A 19,331-nucleotide genomic window follows, 5' to 3' on the forward strand; every position below is an offset into this window, starting at 1 on the left:
ATCAACAGCCTCTCTGATTTTGTAGGACTGTGTGGTTTAGAAGTTGGTATGGGTTGTGAGGTTTATTTTCTGCAGCAAAAGACTGAAGACTTATTTAAGACTCACTTAAGACTTGGGTTAGTAAATTTCCTTCTTTAGACCAATGAACTGGCATTGCTGATAGATATTTGAGAACAGCAGTGTCGTGACAGAATAGTTTAATGGCTTTATAGCCTAATTTGATTGTATTTAATTAGAAATAAAAAAGTAACTGTGTTAGAGGCTTCCACGTCTGTTCATTAAATTGCTGTTGACTTTTTTCATTGACATTCCATAAATGACAAAGTTAAGGTTAACAGTATAAATAGGGGTGCTGTGGATTATGAAAGGGGAACCCATGCAATTAAAAAAAAATGGCTTACATAACCTGATATCATAATAGACAGAATATTTATTTAACTTGCAGTAAATTGACACACCTCTAGACAGAGACAATTATGACTGACTGTAAAACATCTGACAGAATCAATTATGACTGACTGTTGTTTGCTACCTTTGCACAGAAATAAATGAAACACAGATATTTGGAACAGAGACTGCTGCCTGTGTGTCTAAGCTTGCTGTAATTAAAATACAATAACCAGTAGGCGATGTAAAAAATTCAGGAGCTAATTTAGTATGTTCTTTAACTCCTTAAATAAAAGAGTGATAGAGACATGATGCTTTATGCAGATGATACTCTGCAGGGGGTTTTGTGCATTCCCAGACAAACCAACGTTTTGGCACTATGCTCATAGGCACCTACGTTGTTTCTCACATATCTGGTGCAGATACATACGCATGACAAAGGAATGTGATATATTTTTACTTCTCACTCTGAAGAGGAGGCTATCAACAGAATAATCAGGGGGAGAGAGTTTAATAGTATGACACAGTTCGGTTGTCCAGTCAGGAGGAAAAAAACAGAAGACTTTTACAGAGCCACATCTTAAGGAGTCCAAGAATTAAAGTTCTTCCTCCTGCTATCAGGTTACTCGGTGTCATTTTAGTAGAAATTAAGAGAAATTGCAATGAATGGAAAACATGCAGTCAGGTATAGATAACCTCCAAATATCTCCATCCTTGCTTCCCACATCTATACAACAGCACTGGGTAAATGGATTTCAGGAACCTTTGAAATTTTTTTTTTTTTTTTTTTACCTTAATAATATAAAAATGTACCTAGGTAGCTAAACAAGGGCTTGGATGGGGTGCTGAATTTGACAGGAACATCCAGAAGTTCAGACTGTGCTTTGTGAAGGGAAGGAGGGGGCAGTTACATTGAGAGGTGGAAGGAGGGATTACCTGCATGCTTGGTGGTATGATTCTGTAATATTTACCAGACTCAGTGATCTACTAACTGTAGAAAATACAGTACCTGAATTTTAATTGTATACAGTCAGAAGCACATATTCTTTATTTCTATTAAAATAACTGTATTTTTAATTTTTATATTTGTACTGATAGTGTCTTTTGTATGTTCTGCATGTGTATAAATATATCTCATTATGTATAGCCATGTATACCTTCTGCAGCAGTGGTCATCTTAAAAGATTACTGATTGCCACTGAACTTGGATGTTACTAAAACAATGATGGGGTGATAATGGGTATAGAACTACTTCAGAACATGACTGAGTACTGAAAGGCAATTTCAGTCAGTTTGTATAACTTGGTTTTCAGAAGGCCTTAGGTGTGTTATTGATTAAATTCTCATTTAGGAAGAAAGTAGGAGCTCTTATATGCATCTCTAAGTTGGATGGTGTGGTAACTCAAAGGTATCGACTGGCTGTGTGATACACGACGGTCACAGTTGTCTTTTACTCAGAGGAGCACAGAGTGATGCTGGTTGTCATTCTTACTCTGCTGTGTGGCAGCGTAAATAGTCCCCTTTCTAACCAACCTGGTGGGAAAAGTCAATATCCCATCAGCAAAGGAGGTAAACACATCAGGAGCTGTGTCCTCTCTCATCTTCCCCTGCTCTGTATTACTACAGTTCTTTAAATCTCTTCTCCCCAGTCATCAGATGCACTTGTGTCATTCAAATGCATGGTGCTGCAGACACAGCCCTGCCTGCCTCTCCTCCCGGAGCTCCCGGCTCCCATTCTCTTATAATTGAAACTTAAAATTGGCCTCATTACTTCAACGAGGCCCCTCATATTACTCCTTTTTTTTCAGTGCACCCTTTCCTGCCTGCCTCTACGAGGGTAATTGCATCTAAGAAATGTTTGAAGCATACTGTCAGAAAGGTTATTGCGTATAATTTGAGTTTAGATTTAATGTTGGGGGAAGCTGGGATCTTTGTTAGTGGGATGGCTGAAGCCTGAATTGGAGCTGTACATGGGCCTGTATGTATGTTCTCTACTTTCAGCCCTGGTTTGCTGTTTGCCTTGATGTTCTAATGATTAATGTGCCTTCCTGCGCTGTTCACATGTGCCAGCTGTTTGCATTGATGTATTTTACCTTGGTCCCTCCTGAGCTCCAGGAAGCTTTAAACTATTTTGGCCTAGTTTGGAGGTACAAGGATGGTATTTTCCACAGTTCCTTGGTATAAAGAGCATGGTTTGGTTAACATGAGCAGTTGCATGTGAACCCACTTACTGTATCATTAATCTTATAAATACATAAACAAGTTAGAGCTCAATTTGTGGCAAAGTGGGATTGGTGTTTTTATGGATGTGGTTAACACAATTTTCAAGTTTTGTTTAATTTAACCCTATATTGAAATATTTTCAGGATCATTAAATGTGTTTATGCCATAGTGACTTCAGCCTGTTAATGAACAGATTTCACATAAGCGACTTTTTTATTGTATTGGAGGTGTAGTTTAAGGAAAATTCAATTCTGCTAATAGACTTTAAGTCATTACTGTCTGAGTAACAGTGAAAATGTGGTACCTTCAACGAGGCATCTTCCTCTGTTTGCTTACTGCCCAGACACAAAACTGAATATGACAGCACAATACATAACTTTTTCACAATGATGCATGAAAGATGCTTATCAAAGTGCTTTTAATCAGTGTATTCAGTTACTCAGTCTGGCATCATTAATTTTAATTTTAGTTTAATTTTTAAAGAGTTGATAGCTACATGCAAAGCAGTTGAGTTCAGTGGAACTTCGTGAATAACATGGAAAACCTAAGCAGGTGGCAATTGCTCAGTAAGACACTGCTGTTTGTATTGTATCCAGCGACAATCTGCTGAGCTCATACTAAAACATCTGAGGCTCTGCAGAAATATTTGTAAATCCTCAGGGAGGAGAAATTCACAAACCTCAAAATTGTAATAGCTTTTTCTGGCACCGTGCCTCCCATCCCTGCCATCTCCTCATGTAGCAGTCCTTGACTTGGCTGCTGAGATGAAGCTGTGTCTGATGGGACACCTTCATCTCAGTCACATCACAGAGGTGAGTAGTCACAAAAATGAGTCATTTCATCCCTAACATGGAGAGACTCAAAAAACCCAGTGTGTCTCTCTCCCCCAAAACCTTTTCTTAAATAAACTTGGTTGTTTTTAGAGACAACTGTTTTTTCATCTTAACTTGTGCTGCATAGTAAAAGCTGTTTGAGAGGGGATGGAGGCTTCTCTGTTAAGTGTTCCAAGACAAGGAGGGCCGAGAAGGTGTCAGGGAGAAATGAGGCAACAGCTTCCAGGCAAAGCTATTGAGAATAGAAGGATGGTGTTGGTTGCTCACAAGACACAGGCTTTACCCTGCTTCTCAATGGCTTGAGATCTTGACCTGTAAGTACCTGCTCTGGGCTCTCCTAGTTCTACTGGAGTCCCTCCAGTTTAAAAGCGGGGAAGCTGCCTGGGAGGACACCTTGTTTTGCAATGTATGTGCTATCCAGTGTTCCAAGGTGTAACTGCAGGAACAGGCTTCTGGGTAGGAGCTGATGTTTATAGAATGTGGAGTTGGTTGGAAAGTAGGACCACAACTGTACCAGATCTGCATCCACTTGGCATTGCTGTATAATAGAATAGTGGAATATTTTGCTCTGTTATTCTTTGTCCACAGCTTTTGTAAAGGAAAAGCTGGACAATCACCCAAACAAAATCCCTTGGGATTTTTTTTTTAATGGCATAAAACTTAACAAAAAAAAAAAAAAACAAAAAAACAAAAAACCACAGCAGAAATAAAACAGTTAGGTCTTTGCTGCTGAAATATGTGCAGACTCATGCACATGCACGACCTTGCAGACACATAAAGGTACAGGTGAGTAAATGTCTTGTCCTCCAGACATCTCTCAATCAAGTATTTGGGAGCCTCTTCATTCATGTGTCAGGTGAACCTGCCATCTCCTGGTTGAGAGACCAGGCATCTTCTCTCCATTTTAGGGTAAAGTAGCAGGGAATTCCCCTTGTTTGTGCTACTTCCCTTTTCCTTCTAATGCTGAGAATCGCGATTCCCATCCTGCAGATAAGGTGCACGTGAGAGCACACAAGGCTGGTGATAAGTCTGTCCCAGATTGTACCAGTGTCAGTATTAACAGCAGGGACAAGGGACATGTAGTGAATGTGAATTGTGGTCTCCTTCACTTCTGAAGCCACTGTGGGGCAGAATCTCTCCCTGCTTCCAACCCCTGGGGACTCTGGATAGTTCTCACTCTAAGTCAAGGCCCATTTTAAATGAGATCCTTTCAGAGCCAGCCCAGCTATTGCTTACTTTCTCTGCTGTGACTCAGTGAACCCCCATTTCACCCAGTTAGATGACAAAATTGCACTAGGGGTGGTTCTTGCCAGTTTTGCCCCTGCACCCACACTGGTGGGGCTGAGGGAGCTTCAGCCTTGGCTCCATGGCCAAGGCTCACCATGGCCCCTCACCAGCTCGTGCAGGAAAAGCAGGGAATGCAGCAGAACTTGGGAGAGCTTGCCACAAATTTGTTTTTTGCTAACTATGACATTCACCTCATTTTGAAATATCATGATTCACAGCCTAATGAATGCAAAAATCCTGTCTTTTTGTGGTTTTTTAATCCCTCTCTGTTTTTTGGTTTTTCCCCTTTGTTCTTCTAGAGTATTTGAAGAAGAAGCCACTCAGGCCAGAAGTCTCTGAGGCCTACAAAAGACTGAAGAGCACCGTAGACAAATGCCTGTCCATGAGTAGCTACTCAGAAGTGAACCTTGGCAAACTCTTCACCATCAGTATAGGAAGATCTGTGGGAGAGTCCAATAATGAAAGACAGTGATTGATTAAAAATGGAGGGAGCCTAGTCCCTTGTTTATCAGTAATGATCTCTTCAGCAATACTCTATTTCAGTATGTACAATGATGTTTTAATAATCTTGTCTCTTTGGAGGAGGAAAAATGGGAGATAAAACAGGATGTATGATTCTCGTGGACATGAAGTATTCAAGGTGTTTTTATCCTCCTTTCTTCATTGAGAAACCAGGGTTATTAAAATACGGAGTAGTTGATTTTTGCAATATATTTTGTTGTGTATTTAGACCTATGAGGGAAAAAGGGGTGGGGGAATTGCTGCTTTAATTGGATAATTCCCAGTGAGAGTTGCTGGAATGTAAGTGATCCTAGACTTTGCTCCAGGGTATTTACTAGAGGTGCTCTCAGGAAGCGAGGTTAGTAGAGGTCTCAGTAGGAGCACTAATGTTTTGCCTTTTCACAGTTTATCTTCTTCCTGATCATAAACATACCAATTAAAAACAATACTAAACCTAAATGCATTTAAATGTCCTATTACCTTCTGAACAGAGGTAGGGATGCTTTACTTTGAAATTCATTAAAGACTGAAACCTGGAGGTGCTAAAAATAGGGACTATCTTTTTATTAGGAGTCTTTCCAAGCATCTTTAAGCATAGTATTTTGCCACGTTGAAAATTTCTGTGTGGATGTAAAGACAATGCACATGAACAAAACCCTTTTCACACAGAGGATACAAATCTGTTTCATTTCTTTCCATGAAAAGTATTTGAAAGTAAGCAATTGATAGGGAGAAATATTTTTGGGATGACATTGTAACCAATAACGGGAATGGAAAGCAGCAAATCATAGTTACTGTTCTGTAATAATTACTGTGTTGGAGGTTTTAGTTTTTACAAACAAATTGTATTTTTCATTTACTTCTGATAAAACGACAAGCAGATATGACAAGAGAAGAAATTTGGGTACATGCTTTTGTACACAAAATATTGTTTTACTCATGTTCACTGTTAAGTTTGCAATGTGATATATTAATGTAAGGTTATAAAAATTTGCTTTTAAACAGTATAAAATGTAAAGTTTTTTTCACACTTGAAGGAAAAAAATAAAGTTTTCTAGTAAAAGAGAATTTGATTCTATGATCTGATGGTTGAAAATAGTCCATGCTAGGTCATATTGCTGTGGACTTTTCCTGGTCTTACAGAATTGCTTGTGTGTCTGTTTTTAAGATGAGCAACCATTAACAAAGGGAGCTTGAAGAAAAAGTAAGAGCATCAGCATGAACATGTTGGGCACTGTAAGGAAATGTGTCTGTTTGTGTTAAAAGTATTTTAGGATACTCATTTGTCCCTAAAGTGGCATTTGGAAGAGGCTGTCTGTCAGTATGGGTAGTGTCTCTTTGAATTTGCCTGATACACAGTCATCTTCCTAGCAACTTTTGGAGCTAAATACTTTCATTTCTACTCACATGGAATCACTGCAGTGAGAAATGGAACCTACTCAGTCTCTGGTGTCGTGCAGGTGTTGTCCCACCCTGGTGAGCTATCAATCCTTCCCAATGTGTTTAGTTGGGTTAATACTGTAAAACAGACTTTATTTGGAGTCTCCTCTTGGAAAGAAGATGTTGCTGCCAAGATGACATACTGAAGTTACAGAACTTCAAGAGATCCCAGTTTCTTGTAAATTCACACAAGGATTTTTAGATTTTTTTGTGTGTGGCCCAATTAGGATTATGAAGATATTACTGATATTAACTGGGTAGAATGCCTTAGGAAAGTGAAAAAGTGTGACCTTCTCCTCCAAACATTAGGTATACAAATAAAATGGATAGATATGGCATAACCTGACCCTGTGGCACTTGTATGTATCTGTATAATTACAGCTGAAGAGCCTGTTAATTTGCAAGTTTAGGGATGTTTAGATTAAATGAGAGTGTTGTGGAATGACTGTGTAGGGTGCAGCAGCACAGAGTGGCCCTGCGAGGGGCTGTTCCCCCACACACCGAGGTGGAGGAGCTGTGAGTGGCAGAGCCCCAGAGCCCCCACCACCCTGGCCAGCCACAGTCCAGGGCGGTAGGGGATGGGAAATGAGGGCTTTTACCCCGAATGGAGGCTTTTTTTGATTCCTCTCAGCAAAGCTGGTCAGATCAGAGCTGAAGTCTTGGCAAGGAGTAAACCGGATTTTTTTTCCCCTCCCCTCTCCCTCTCTAATCAGCTCTGGGCATCGTGCCTCGTCTTGGCCCCGCAGAAAGGCTGGGAAACGCAAAATCATCTTTATAGCATTTAATATTAAATGGAGCTGGTAAATGCTACGCTGTAAATAATTTGGGAAACACTGAAGTTTGGAGGTTTGCGTTCTGAGGCTGGTCTGGCCTGAATCGCCTTCCCTTCCTTTCCCTCCTCGTATCCCCCTCCCCCACCCCGTGCTGTTAAAATTAAGGTTTGTGTTTATTTGTATTTATTTGCAGTTGGGGAAGAGGAGTGTTGATATGTGGAGCCGGTGGCCAGGTTTCGCTGATGACATATGCGATATGAAAAACAATTCCCATCCACAAACACGGTTACTGCTGTGCCAAAATCCCTCTTTTCGCCGCCAAAGGCAGTTTTCTAAGGCCGAAGCGGAGCACATCTTCCCCTTCGAATCCATCCCCGTCTTCTGCAGAGCACCTTAAATGTGCCTTAATTGAATAGTTCTCCCGCACCCTCCTTATAGCAGTTTAATAGATTAACTCATCTGTGCCAGCTTCAAATTTCAGATTAAAATTCCTTCATCCCGAAGGCAGCATTATCAGGTTGTTGGAGGCTGTTTTCAAACCTTGGTTTTGAATAGCAGCGGCTCTGCATTAATTTAACCACTAAGCTAATAAGTAGGTTTCGTTTTGTTATGCTAAGCTTTATTGCTTTTCTTTTGATCAGAATGGTGTTGTTGAGCAAAGCAGCAGACAAGGCATTCTTTGATGAGGGAATTAGCGCTCTATTCTTCCTCTATTATTCATAGCACAGTGGAATATGTAAGTACCTGAGGGTGTCAAAGGAGAGCAGGCTCTATTGCAAAGTGTTCGCCTTGTTTCTCTCAATAGCTGACTATGAGATGATAAACCGCTTAATACACTGCACTAATTGGATGAGAGCAAAAAGAGATGGGAATTAAGGCACGGCGAAAGGAGAAAGTGCTACCAGCCTTCATTCACTCTTTCACCACTTTAACAGCACCAAAGGAGGCACAAGCTTTCTATAAGCAGACTAGGGGTTTTGTGCGGAGATAAAATGAACCTGTTAGTGGATTCAGGTAATACACTAATTATTGCACAGTATAAATACCACTACTGGTTTTATAACACGGAGGTAAACTTCTTTTGAGAAGGTTATAGGATTGCTTGGCAGCAGTATAGATCCTAATAAGGGACCAGAGTAATAACCCCCTGGATTAACAAAATTGCTGCTTGCAGAAGTATGATTCGGGCTTTTACGAAGATTTCAGCAGAATGAATAAAAATGACTGAATGACATTTCTTAATGCCTAATGGCTTGATAATGATTCCCTTTTCTTTAAGGCAAAAATGTATATTTCAGGCTGCACTGTTAATAACGTCCAGGGAACAAGCCTTATTTTTCCGATAAATTTTTTTTCGCGCCTATGGTGGGTTTTTAGAACTCAAAAATACGGCTGGAGGCGGGCGGGGTTGTGGGTGTGGGATGTGAAATGCCGTGGGTGGAGGGGGGAGCTGCGGGGAAGGGTCGCAGCGGGCTCCCACGCGCGATGCTCGCTCCAGCGGCGCTTCCCGGCCGGTGGCTCCCGGAGCCGGGGTCGCCCCGCGGAGCAGCCTGCCGGGCCGGGCCGGGCCGGGTTGGGCCCCCTCGGTGTGCCCATGGGCTCTTCTCTGGCCCCTGCCCGCCTTTGTGGAGCGCTGCCGAGATTAGACCAAATCACCCCAAAAAAGTCCCCCACACACCAGCGCTCCGACGGCCCGTCCAGCCCCACGGCCGCTGCCGTCGGGGCCGGGGCTTGGTCGGGGGAGACCAGGAGTCATCACGGCCGGGGAGTGCGGCCGGGGGGCTTCCCGCATTTCGGTCCCTGCTCAGTGGAAGAGGCAGACGGAAACGCTGCGTCCAAAAAACAAGTAAATAAAAAAGGAAGAAAAAAGAAAAAAAGAAAAATAAAAAGAAAAAAGACGAGGAAAAAACCACCCGGGAGGTGTTAAAGGAACAGGGAAAAAACGGAAGTTCACCTCGAGGAGAACGAAGGGGCAGACGCAGAGAAACTTTTGTGACCCCAAAGGTGCGGGGGCCGTCAAGCGTTCCCCAAAATTCCTGTTTTTCTCCCCCGCCCCCGACTTTCGGCAGCGGCGGAGTTTGGGGCTGCCCCGTCCCCGCCCGGCGAGTGCCGGGTGAGCGTGGGGCGGCTTCCCGCGGTGTGGGAGCTGGCACCAAGGGACGACCCCAGAGCACCCCGCGGTGGGGAGCAGGGGGGACACGCCACGGTGCCCACGACAGAGAGCGGGCAGGTACGGCCGCAGGTGCCCCACCCGACCTCGCGATCCGCAAATCCCCTCGCAAACGGGGCTGCCGGCACCTCGCTTCGCCCCCGCCCGAGCTCTGGCCGCCGCCCCAGCCGAGCGACCCGCGCCCACCCAGCCCCCGCGGGGCGGTCCCCGGCGCTGAGGTTGGCGGGGCTCAGCCCCGGCCGCCCCCGGCCCCGGGCGCCCGCAGCGCGGCACAGGTGGCCCCGCAGCCCCCGCAAGGACTGGGCTTTTTGCTTTTTCTTTTGTTCCTTTTTTTTTTTTTTTTTTTTTTTTGTTAAACATATATTTTTGTTTATTTTCTGAACGTGGCACTTCTCCACCGGATAGCAAGGAAAAGTGTTAACAATAACGACATTACACGAAAAAGTACTGTACCATCGCCTCTTGAGGGTTTCAGAAACCTCTACAGTTAATAAGTTAAATAAAGAGTTTGTACATAAATATTTGTCTAGGAACCCTATGATATCTACAACACAGTAAGAATCTACAGAATGACAAACTTTTACAACACTACACTGAGTGCAATTGTTTTATAACATTTCAAATATACAAAGCTCTGTTCTTTTTTATAACAATGGTATGTACAGAATCAATAATCACAGTTTAGTGACTTAAACAGTCCATATTCTAGCAGTGTATTTCCCTTTGGTTTGATATAAAAACCTTGGTTGGTGTAGTGATAAAGAATATAACAAGAAAAAAGATATACCCTTTCCCCTAAGTGCACTGGTTATCTTACAGCATCAAATTTACTTTCAGTCTGCACTGGCAGCATCCTTGGTTAGCATATGCAGCTCGTTGCAACATGTAAAATAGTTCTCCAGCGCTTCTAACAGACCAACTTAACATCCTAGGATGTTATTTTAAGAAGATGTGGGTAGCTTTCCCCCTCTCTTAGCTTCTCTATTGGTTTTTTTTTCTCTTTCTTAATTACAATTCTATTTATTTCTTTTTTTTTTTTCTTGCCAGATAAACAGAAGGAAAAATATTTAGTGTACGAAACGCTAATATATAGTAACTTTTATTAGGGCTTTTTTTTTCTTTTCTCTTTTTTTTTTCCCCGCCACTTTTCTTGCCCCCCTCCCCCGTAATGTTCACGGAGGAAATGGACACGTTGTACATCTCAGAAATGTACCAGCCAAGGAGTTACTTATTCAGGAGGTTTTAAGTGTCGTTTCACTCGTGTGAGGGCTGATGCGAGAGGCACTCGCTTTCTCCACGTTCCTAACTTGAGAACCTACTACAGTCTCAGCTGCTGGTCCTCTTTAAAATCATTATTATTTTTCCCCCCGTTTGGTCTTGATTCATGCTGTCTGAGGTGACCTTTATTGATTCGCGTATTTTCTCCCCTCTTTTCTCCCTCTCTCTTTTTTCTCTCCCCCCTAAAAAAACCTAACCCGCACCCCGCGGACGGCAGCCGTGCCTTAGCACACCTCTTTCCCCGTGCTGTTCCCCGGGAGGATGTTGAGCTGGGTGAGCTGGGCGGCGTGCTCCTTGGCCTTCAGCCGCAGGGCGGCGATGCTGGATGCCCGCCGGTCGGCGGCGGCGCTGGCAGGGTCCCCCAGCCCCGCCGAGCCCACCGCGCCCTCGGCGGCCGGCGCCGGCTGCCGCAGCAGGGCCGCGGCGCTGGAGGCGCTGCCCAGGGGGGACATGGTGGAAAAGAGCCTGCAAGGGAAGCAGAGACGGCCGTCACCGGCGCGCCGGGGACCGCCGGCCACCCACGGCCCCGGTCGCCTCCTTCCCTCCAAGCGCGGACGCGAGGGGCTGAAAATACCCGACGCCGGACCCGCAGAAGATGTTTTTTTAGGGGGGAAAAATAAAAGGGAGGAAAAATCGCTGAGCGTGGTCCTCCCCGACTTGCCACAGTGCAGGCGGCGGGGAGGGGGATGCGCGGGGGGAACCCCCCGGTCGTGGGCAGGCAGCGCTCGCTCCCCCCGTTCCCCGGACCTGTCCACCCTCCGCCTGCCCCGGCTCCGCGAGCAGCGCTGCCGGAGCCGCCCGGCGCTTCCCGCACTTCGCCCGCAGACTCTCCGCCTGGAGAAGCGCGAGGACGGAGCACGGCTCCCGCGGGAGCTCGTCCCGACACGAACCTGTGGAAGCTGCTCAGCCCCACTCGTGCTCGAGGCTAAAAAAAACTGTCCATGACGGACTCCACGCGGCCGGAGTGGCTCACGGCTTCTGTTCATGCCGAATGGCCAAATACCAGCAACCCCCGGCCCGAGCAAAGCAGAGGCCAAGCGTGCACACAGGGCAGCCCACGCAAGCGTTTAGTTTCTGCGTGGGAGCACCGCTTTCCGCGGGCCTGTGCATCGGGGACCCTGCCCAGTCCGGACTCCCGCGACCGCCGCGGCCCGGCCGCCCCCACGGGGAACCGGGGGCCGCGCGGGGGGCGGGCATGGGGGCTGCTCCCGCCCAATCAGCGGCCTCGACTCAAGCACGTGACCCTCGCGGCGCCCAATCGGCGCGGGCTGCGAGGCGCTCCAAGTTCGAACGCCGGGGCGGCCGCGCGCGGGGGTCCCGCGTGGGGCCGCGATCCCTCCGCGCGCGCGGCCCCACAAGCGATTCCCGGCGCCCTCCGCCCCAGGCCGCCCTCCCCCGGTGCGGGCGGTACCTGCCGAAGGCGGGGCTGATGAAGGCGGGGTGGCGGAACACGGCCGCGCCTAGGAAGGTGCCGAGGCCGAGCGGGGTCCCGCCGGGGGGCAGCGCCGCGGAGCCGGGGGGCGGCGGCGGCAGGCTGGGGAAGGCGGCGGCCGCGGCGGCGGCGGCGGTCCAGGCGGAGTCTAGAGCTGGGTGATGAGGAGGGAAAGGACTAGCATCAAGGTATGGACTGAGGGGGTGAGTTGCTGACAGGGGACCAGGGAAAGGCAAACCTGGGGGGTGTGTCTGAGCCCCAGCCTTTTCCCTCTTCCGCCACTTAGCCCTACGGTTCTGGAACCATACCTGAAAGCCAAAAGAAAAACCGGTTTTAATACGCCTGCCCGCGCCCTCGGAGGGGCGAGCCCCGCAGGAGCCCCGCACCGGCCCGACGGCGACCGCTCCTCCGCCGCCCCCGAAGCGGGATCACCCCAAAAGGGTGGCCACGTGTGTCGGGGCCGCGCTGAGCCCGGGCTGTGCCGACCCACGCCGGGGGCCGACACGCGGCTTTCGGTGACACCCCCGGCCCGTCGCGGGCCCCGGCTCCCGGAGGGCGCAGCAGTTCAACACCCCCGCACACGTTTGCGGCAGGTCGGCCGTGCGGGCAGCTGTCGGCGCGGGAGGCGGCTCCCGCAGCGCTTTCGCTGCTCTGGAACAGCGGCAATACAATTTCCCAGGGGGACTATGCGTGAATTATTCCGTACTCACACCCACACCGCGACTTTTTTTTTTGTTGTTGTTGTTTTTCGTTAAAGGACATATTTACAAATTATATCGTTTAGGGATCGTCGACTTTTTTTTTTCCTTCAGATTTAAAGAAAGGGGGGAAAAATCGTAATTTCACTGACGTCTGAAACGAAGAAATAATTTGTGAGGCAACCAAAGCAGCAAATATAGATTTCAAGGCTGCCCTTTTAAGATCTATTTTATAAAAGTTAGTTAGGATGCCATGGCACTGCCATCCTTTCTCTCTTTTACGCCTCCCATTAAGCAAAAATCGTGAGATAAAACGGCTTTAAGCAGGAGAGAGGTAGAGGAAAATAAACCGTATTTCAAAGGAAAAAAAAATCCCTTAATAACCAAGTGTGGGGCCATCAAACGCACCTAAGGACAGAGACTTTGAGAGAGGCAGACGTTTGTAAATCTTTTGAGGTGTGGGCAGAGTTTTTCCCGTTATGCTCGGCTTTGGGAGCTCAGCATGAGACCCTTCTTTCTGGGAAGGCAGAAAGGCAGCAGCGCTGCGAGTCTCTCTGTACAGTTGTTCAGTGGGAATTGATCTCCACGCACGCCTCTCTGGGTACCCACGAGGAAGAGGCATTGTGTTCATGGGGAAGGCAACAGCCTGGCACGGAGGGAGCGTCTCTCCCCGCTAAAACTCAATTAGCAAGCTGTCCTCGCTACAATTCCCCCTTATTGAATTAATAAGTCTGAGTACACCCAAAGGTAAACGAAGGGACTCTCATAATTCATATTCACTTAATTACATCTTCTGCCATGAATAGAGGCGAGAGAAAGGGGGTGTCTTTCTTTTAAAAAAGTTATTTAACTTTCCCACGACTTGTTCCCCTGAGCTGAAAATACTGATTTGCTGTCACATCTCTGTTTGACAATGGAGAAATGTGTCAACAGAAAGGAGGGGACAAATCTCATCATTAGCCCCTCTAATGCAAGAAGCTGTTGTGTATTAAATGAGCCATATGGAATTTATTATGCTTTATCAGCGCCCGATTTTAACTGTAAAGTGATTTGCTCAGCTTCAAACCCAGAGACATCTGTTTTCTGTTGGCAATCAGGGCATCCCAATGTTTATCGTCTCTTTGGTTATGAGACCCGGGTTGGGAAATGCACTCTGGTATGGGGCGGCAAACACCTTTAATAGCATTGCACTCACTCACTATTAGATCAATGCAGGCTTATTGCTATCAAAAATGGGAAATCAAATAGCATTAGCCAGCTCCTTGTGCAGGCGGAGAGGAAATCAAACAACATTTCGCCTTCAAATGGCCCTGTTTGTTCTAGCACTAAGTGGGCTTTTATGAAGCCCGATTGGAGATTTGATGGCAGCCAAATACCCGACTTGCGGCCGAGCGGGTTTCTAAGAACCGAAGCCCCGTGGGGGCCCTGAGTTTTAATCACACGGGGATTCGCCAGCCGATGGCTCGGCCCAGGCGGGGCCGGGGGCGCCGCCGAGGAGGGCCGGGGCCACCCTTCCCCCGGGCGCCGCCGAGGGACGCGCCGGTCCCGGTCCCGCCGCTGCCACTCACCTGCACTCGGGCTTCTGTCAGATCGAGCCTCATGGCCAGCTCCTCCCTGGGGGAGACACAGACGCCGCCGTCAGCCCGTGGCACCTCGAGTCTCCCGCACCCGAAATCCCGGTGTCCGAGGAGAGCGGGGCCGGGCCGCAGGCGGACACCGCCTGTCGCTGCCCTCGGCCCGGCTCCGGGCCGCCGAGCTGGGCACCTCTCGGGACTCTCGGGATTTGGCATCCCCTCCCCGCCGCTCCCCAAATTCGGCCGGTCCCAGCTGCAGCTGCCGTGTAGGCACGGCAGCCGGGCAGCTCCACACGGAGGTTCACATTGCCACAATTAGGGCAAATCGGAAAACACTGTGGCGCTGGACAATCGCTCATCAGCTACGTGTCCCAGAGAGGTCCATTCCCAGCATAACCGGGACCCTGCCGCGGCCGGAGCCCCGCGCCCTCCGGGCATGAAAAGCCCTGGAGCAAAACCCAAAGCTGTAAAAAAACACCAACGAAAAAAGCGCGGTATGCTCATACACAGCCCGGGCAGCCGCTCCCGGGGCCGGTGCCAGGCGGCGCCCCGAGGTGAGCCCTGCGGGCGATGCGCGGCTCCGATGTCCAGGGAAAAAAAAACCCAGTGAACACTCCTGTTTCAACGCCCTCCTCGCCCCCGCACTGCCCGGGCAAAACAAACGAGAAACCGGGAGGGTCTTCGTGATCGAAAAGTGCGACTTTGGGGACTCAACCCCCATCTGGCCTTAAGGCGGGAGGGGGGAGCTGCAATTTTCGGTCAGCGCGGGGAGAGGGCTGGCGGCTTTGCCTCCCTGCCTGCGCTTCCCTCAGAGGAGCCGCTGGCCAGACCCACCACCAAACTCCCATTTTCAACGGGAAATTGCCCCCGAAAGTGTGGACGGAGCCGGGCCGGGCCCCGCTGGGCTCTCTGGGGGCAACTCCGGGCAGCGAGAGGCCCCGACGTGCCGGGCCGGTATTTTTAGGCAGCGGCGCTTTGATCTCTGCTGCTGCCGGGGCTTCCCCGGGCCCGGCTCCAGCCCACGAGGAGCGTGTAACCGATCCCGGCGCGGCCGCGGTGAGAGGAGGGGTGGGCAGCTCGTAAAAATAGCCCCCAGCGGCGGCCTTCAGGCGGGCCTGCCCGGGCTCTGCCGGCCCCGGGTCCCCCCTGAGTCCGGCCCTGTTCCCCGTCTCCTCCCAGCCCGGGGGTGCCCGAGGCAGGATTCACCGCCGGGGGCGGTTTGGAGGCGGGGGTGCAGCACACTGAGGCCCCGTCCCATCCCCCCGGGGTTCGCTCACTCCGCGCTCGGCCGGGGCCCCGGCGCCCGTACCTGGTGAAGACGTCGGGGTAGTGGGTTTTCTGGAAGGCCCTCTCCAGCTCCTCCAGCTGGTAGCTAGTAAAGGTGGTACGGTAGCGGCGCTGCTTCCTCTTGAGCAGCCCCTCCTCGGAGTCGCTGCCGGCCGAGAGGCAGACACTCTCCTCGCCGTCCTTGCCCTCGCCGTCCTCGGGGTGCAGCAGCAGCTCCTCCTTGGGGGACAGATCCCCGCCCTCCGCCCCGGGGGCCGCGGCGGCGCCCCGGCGGGCATCCTTCAACAGCCCCCCGCCGTCCTCGCCCAGCAGCTCCTCCTCCTCGTCGTCCTCCAGCTCCTCTTCCTCCTCGTCCTCCTCCTCCTCCAGCATCTCTTCGTCCTCTTCCTCCTCTTCTTCCTCGGCGGCCGGCGCGGCAGGGCCCGGCCGCTCCTCGACGTGCGCGGCGGGGCTGCCCAGCTCGTCCCGGGCGGGCGGCGGCGCCACGAAGGGCGCGTTTTCGCGGTAGCTTTTGCTGCGGCTGATGCTGACCTGGGGCGCCTGGCTGATCTTCAGCGTGTCCCACGGGGCGGCAGCGGGCACGGGGCCCGCGCCCCCCTCCGGTCGCCCCTCCGGCCGGTCCCCCCGCGGCCCCGCCGCCCGCGGCGGCAGCAGCCGGCCCCCGCCCGGCCCGTAGAGCCGGCGCAGTTTGGGGGGAAGGTGCAGCTCGGCCGGCTCGAAGGGGGGGCTGCCCTTAGGGGACCCTGAACCATGAAAGTGGCGTGGACGGCCGCAGCAGTCGAAGGAGCGGGCAGGCGTGGCGGGGAGAAGGGTGCGGAGGAAAGAAAGAAATTAAGAGAGAAGGAGAGACACGGTCAGAAGGATCTGCGCGAATACAGCCCAGGGCAAGAGCTCAATCCCACAGCCCTCCTTCGTGCACCATTTTCCACCGCGTACCGAGACAAGACCCCCTGCCTCGTCCCTCAGGCTGGTCCCTGCCCGCGCCGCTGCTGCCGGCCTGGGAAGAGATTCCTCCCGGCTGCTGAGCCCGGCCCAGCGCCCCGCTCAGGGCCGGGACAGGCTGCAGGGGCTCCGGCAGACCCGGGCCTACGCCGGCAGCTCTCCGACAGGGGCCAGCGCCGGACTCCATCCCACACGGCGGGGCAGCGCTGGTCCCACTGCGCCCGCCCGGCATTCCTCCGCTGGCTTTTTTTTGTTTTGTTCTCCCCTCCTATCGTCTTCCCCTCCTCCCCAAGTCTGGTTTTGGTTTTGGAGGCAAGAATCCCGCCCGCCGGTGTACGCCGGGAAACGCGGGAGCGAGGCCGCCCATGAGAGCTGCCCAGCCGGGCTCTCCGCGGCTCCGGAGGGGGCTGCTCCCAACTTGGGGCTGGGGGCGGCGGCTGCCGGCGCCCCGTTATCACCGCCCTGGCTGCTGCCGGGCGCGGCCCCAGCTCGCTCGCCCAGACCCGTTACAGGTTTAATGCGAACGGGCGAGGCTTTCCCCGTACAGATCGCATCTCGTACCGGTTTATTTTGGAGTTAAAATTACACCTATATCGAAAGTAAGAGCAGCCTAAAGAGCTCGGTACTGGGTATCCGACCCCCAGGGAAAGAATTGTGACGAATTCCGGGCACAGCTCCGGCCGCGCTTCCTGGCAGCACAGCAGCCGCTAACGAGCACGGTAACGGAATAACGGCGGCCGCAGTTCCGAGGCGGCGCCCGGCCGTGGGTGCCGACGGGGAGCGGGGCCGGGGCCGAGCCGCGGGCTGTGCAGGGAACGAGGGACACACAGCCAGCCCTGCCCGACGCCGGAGAAACGGGACGGGACGAGCGGGATGGGACGGCGGGGCTTACCTTGCGCGGCCTTGTCGGTGTCGGGGCGGGCGGCGATGGCGGGCAGGGTGGGCGCGGTACCGAGCAGCCGCACCTTGCAGGGACTCCGCCGGCCCAGGATGCTGTCGATGCAGTAGGAGGACAGCAAAGTTGGCGATTTACTTTTGCACTCAGGGCGCTCGGCGCAGCTCTCCTCCGGGTACGGGCCGCTCATGACGGCGGCGGCGGGGCCGAGCCGTGGGGCCGGGGCGGGAGCGGCGGCGCGGACGCCCCCGCGGCGCTGCCCGGTGCCGCCGGGACGCCCGTCACGGGGGGAGTGAGCGGCGGCCGCGGCGCTCTTGAGTCCCCTCGGCTCCACGTGCGGGCAGCCGCCCCCTGATTGGCTCCCGCCGGAGGCCGGGCGGCCGCCGACAGACGGCGCCCGGCAAAGCCCGGCTCGGACCGCCCCGGATCGGCGCCCGCCCCGAGTCACCGCGCTGCCCCCCCCCCGCCCCGCCCCACCCCTCCCGCCGCGCTCCGCCCCCGCTCCGTGGGGGAGGCAGCCGCCGGGGACCCGCTCGGGGGAGCCGTCGGGGGCGGCCGGGATGGGCGGCGGCGGAGCCCCCGTGGCACGCCTTGCCCCGTCACCACCCCCTCGCCCCGACGGCGGCCCGCTCCCCGCCCGCCCCTTCCCTAGCCCCCGGCGATTCCCGAGCGGGATGGCGTGGGCGGCGCCGGGGGATCCGCGCCGTGTTTTCCCCCGGGCAGCTCCCGCCCGCCCGCCCGGCGCGGAGCTGCGCAGGGCCGCGCGCTCGCCGCGCTCGCCGCCCGTGTTTGAAATGCCGGGTCCGCGCTCGGGGCTCTCTGTGACAACACCGGGGCAGCGCCTGCAGTGGCGGCGGCACGGCGGGGCCCGACCCGGCGGAGTGCGGGAGCACGGAAGAGCTTCCCCCGGGCAGGGCAAGGCGCGCAGCCCTCTGCGGTGCTGTCCGGCAGCCCCCTCCCTGCCCTGACAGCCTCCGCCTTTCTCCCCATACACATCTCCTCTCCGCCGGCGCTTTCCACGCCGCTTCGGGGCCAGAAGACCTCTGACGGTTTTTTAATGCTCTCTCCTTTCCCCTTCCCTGTTGGGCGGTCACAAGTTCAGGCTCCCTATCTGGTCAGTTTGGGCACAATTTTGATGGGCACGGTACAGCTGCCTGTCCCTCGCTCACATGTGCGCGCCTGGTCCTGGATTCCCGCAAGCACAAACACGTCGGAGAAACTGCTCCCAGTCACCGCAAATGACCCGTTCGCTTGCTCGGGTGATGCCCAGCCCCGAGCACCGAAGAGGAGACAGCCCCATTTTCCCTGCTCATGCTACAATTCCCGTGCGGAACTTACGTCTCCTAATTAACCAGAGACAATTAAGAGAAAAGATAAGCAAGTGCGTGCGTGTGTCCGTGCTGGCGTGGGCAGAACGCCGCTCTGGCTGTGTCCACGCCCGTGTGCGCACACGCACGCACTTCCAAGCTCTAAAGGTGCGTGTCCGTCCGTGCCGCGTTATACCCAGAGCCGTCCCCTCCCTGGGAACGGGGTCCCGTAGGGCTCCTGCCCCTCATTCATCCCTCCTCGTTTCCCCCTGATCCGCAGGCCGGGGCGATGCCAGCGGGAAGC

At 52.6% G+C, this 19,331-nt stretch overlaps 2 protein-coding genes across 6 annotated transcripts in view; one reads left to right on the forward strand and one right to left on the reverse strand.

Moving 5' to 3' along the window:
• POLA1 (DNA polymerase alpha 1, catalytic subunit) overlaps positions 1-6,306 on the forward strand; it is a 186,557-nt gene extending 180,251 nt beyond the window's left edge. For 2 of the 3 annotated variants that reach the window (XM_082278622.1, XM_082278624.1), the window contains one exon: positions 5,030-6,306. In XM_082278622.1, the coding sequence (XP_082134748.1) occupies positions 5,030-5,202 (173 nt within the window). In that variant the 3' untranslated portion in view covers positions 5,203-6,306. The remainder of the gene's footprint in view (positions 1-5,029) is intronic. The other variant, XM_082278623.1, reaches the window with a different exon arrangement.
• Positions 6,307-10,207: 3,901 nt separating this feature from the next.
• Positions 10,208-17,995, reverse strand: ARX (aristaless related homeobox). 3 transcript variants are annotated; one of them, XM_082279444.1, is made up of 6 exons: positions 17,718-17,995; positions 15,906-16,626; positions 14,591-14,636; positions 12,563-12,632; positions 12,304-12,478; positions 10,208-11,357 (listed from the first exon to the last, which is right to left on the reverse strand). In XM_082279444.1, the coding sequence occupies exons 1-6, from the start codon at positions 17,908-17,910 to the stop codon at positions 11,117-11,119; spliced, it is 1,446 nt and encodes a 481-aa protein (XP_082135570.1). In that variant the 5' UTR covers positions 17,911-17,995; the 3' UTR covers positions 10,208-11,116. The 3 variants fall into 3 exon arrangements, with proteins under 3 accessions (XP_082135570.1, XP_082135569.1, XP_082135571.1); XM_082279443.1 differs by having other exon boundaries at positions 12,304-12,632; XM_082279445.1 differs by lacking the exons at positions 12,304-12,478; positions 12,563-12,632.
• Between the last annotated feature and the right edge of the window lie 1,336 nt (positions 17,996-19,331).

Source organism: Coloeus monedula, assembly GCF_965178545.1.
Source record: "Coloeus monedula genome assembly, chromosome: 3".
Lineage (NCBI taxonomy): Eukaryota > Metazoa > Chordata > Aves > Passeriformes > Corvidae > Coloeus > Coloeus monedula.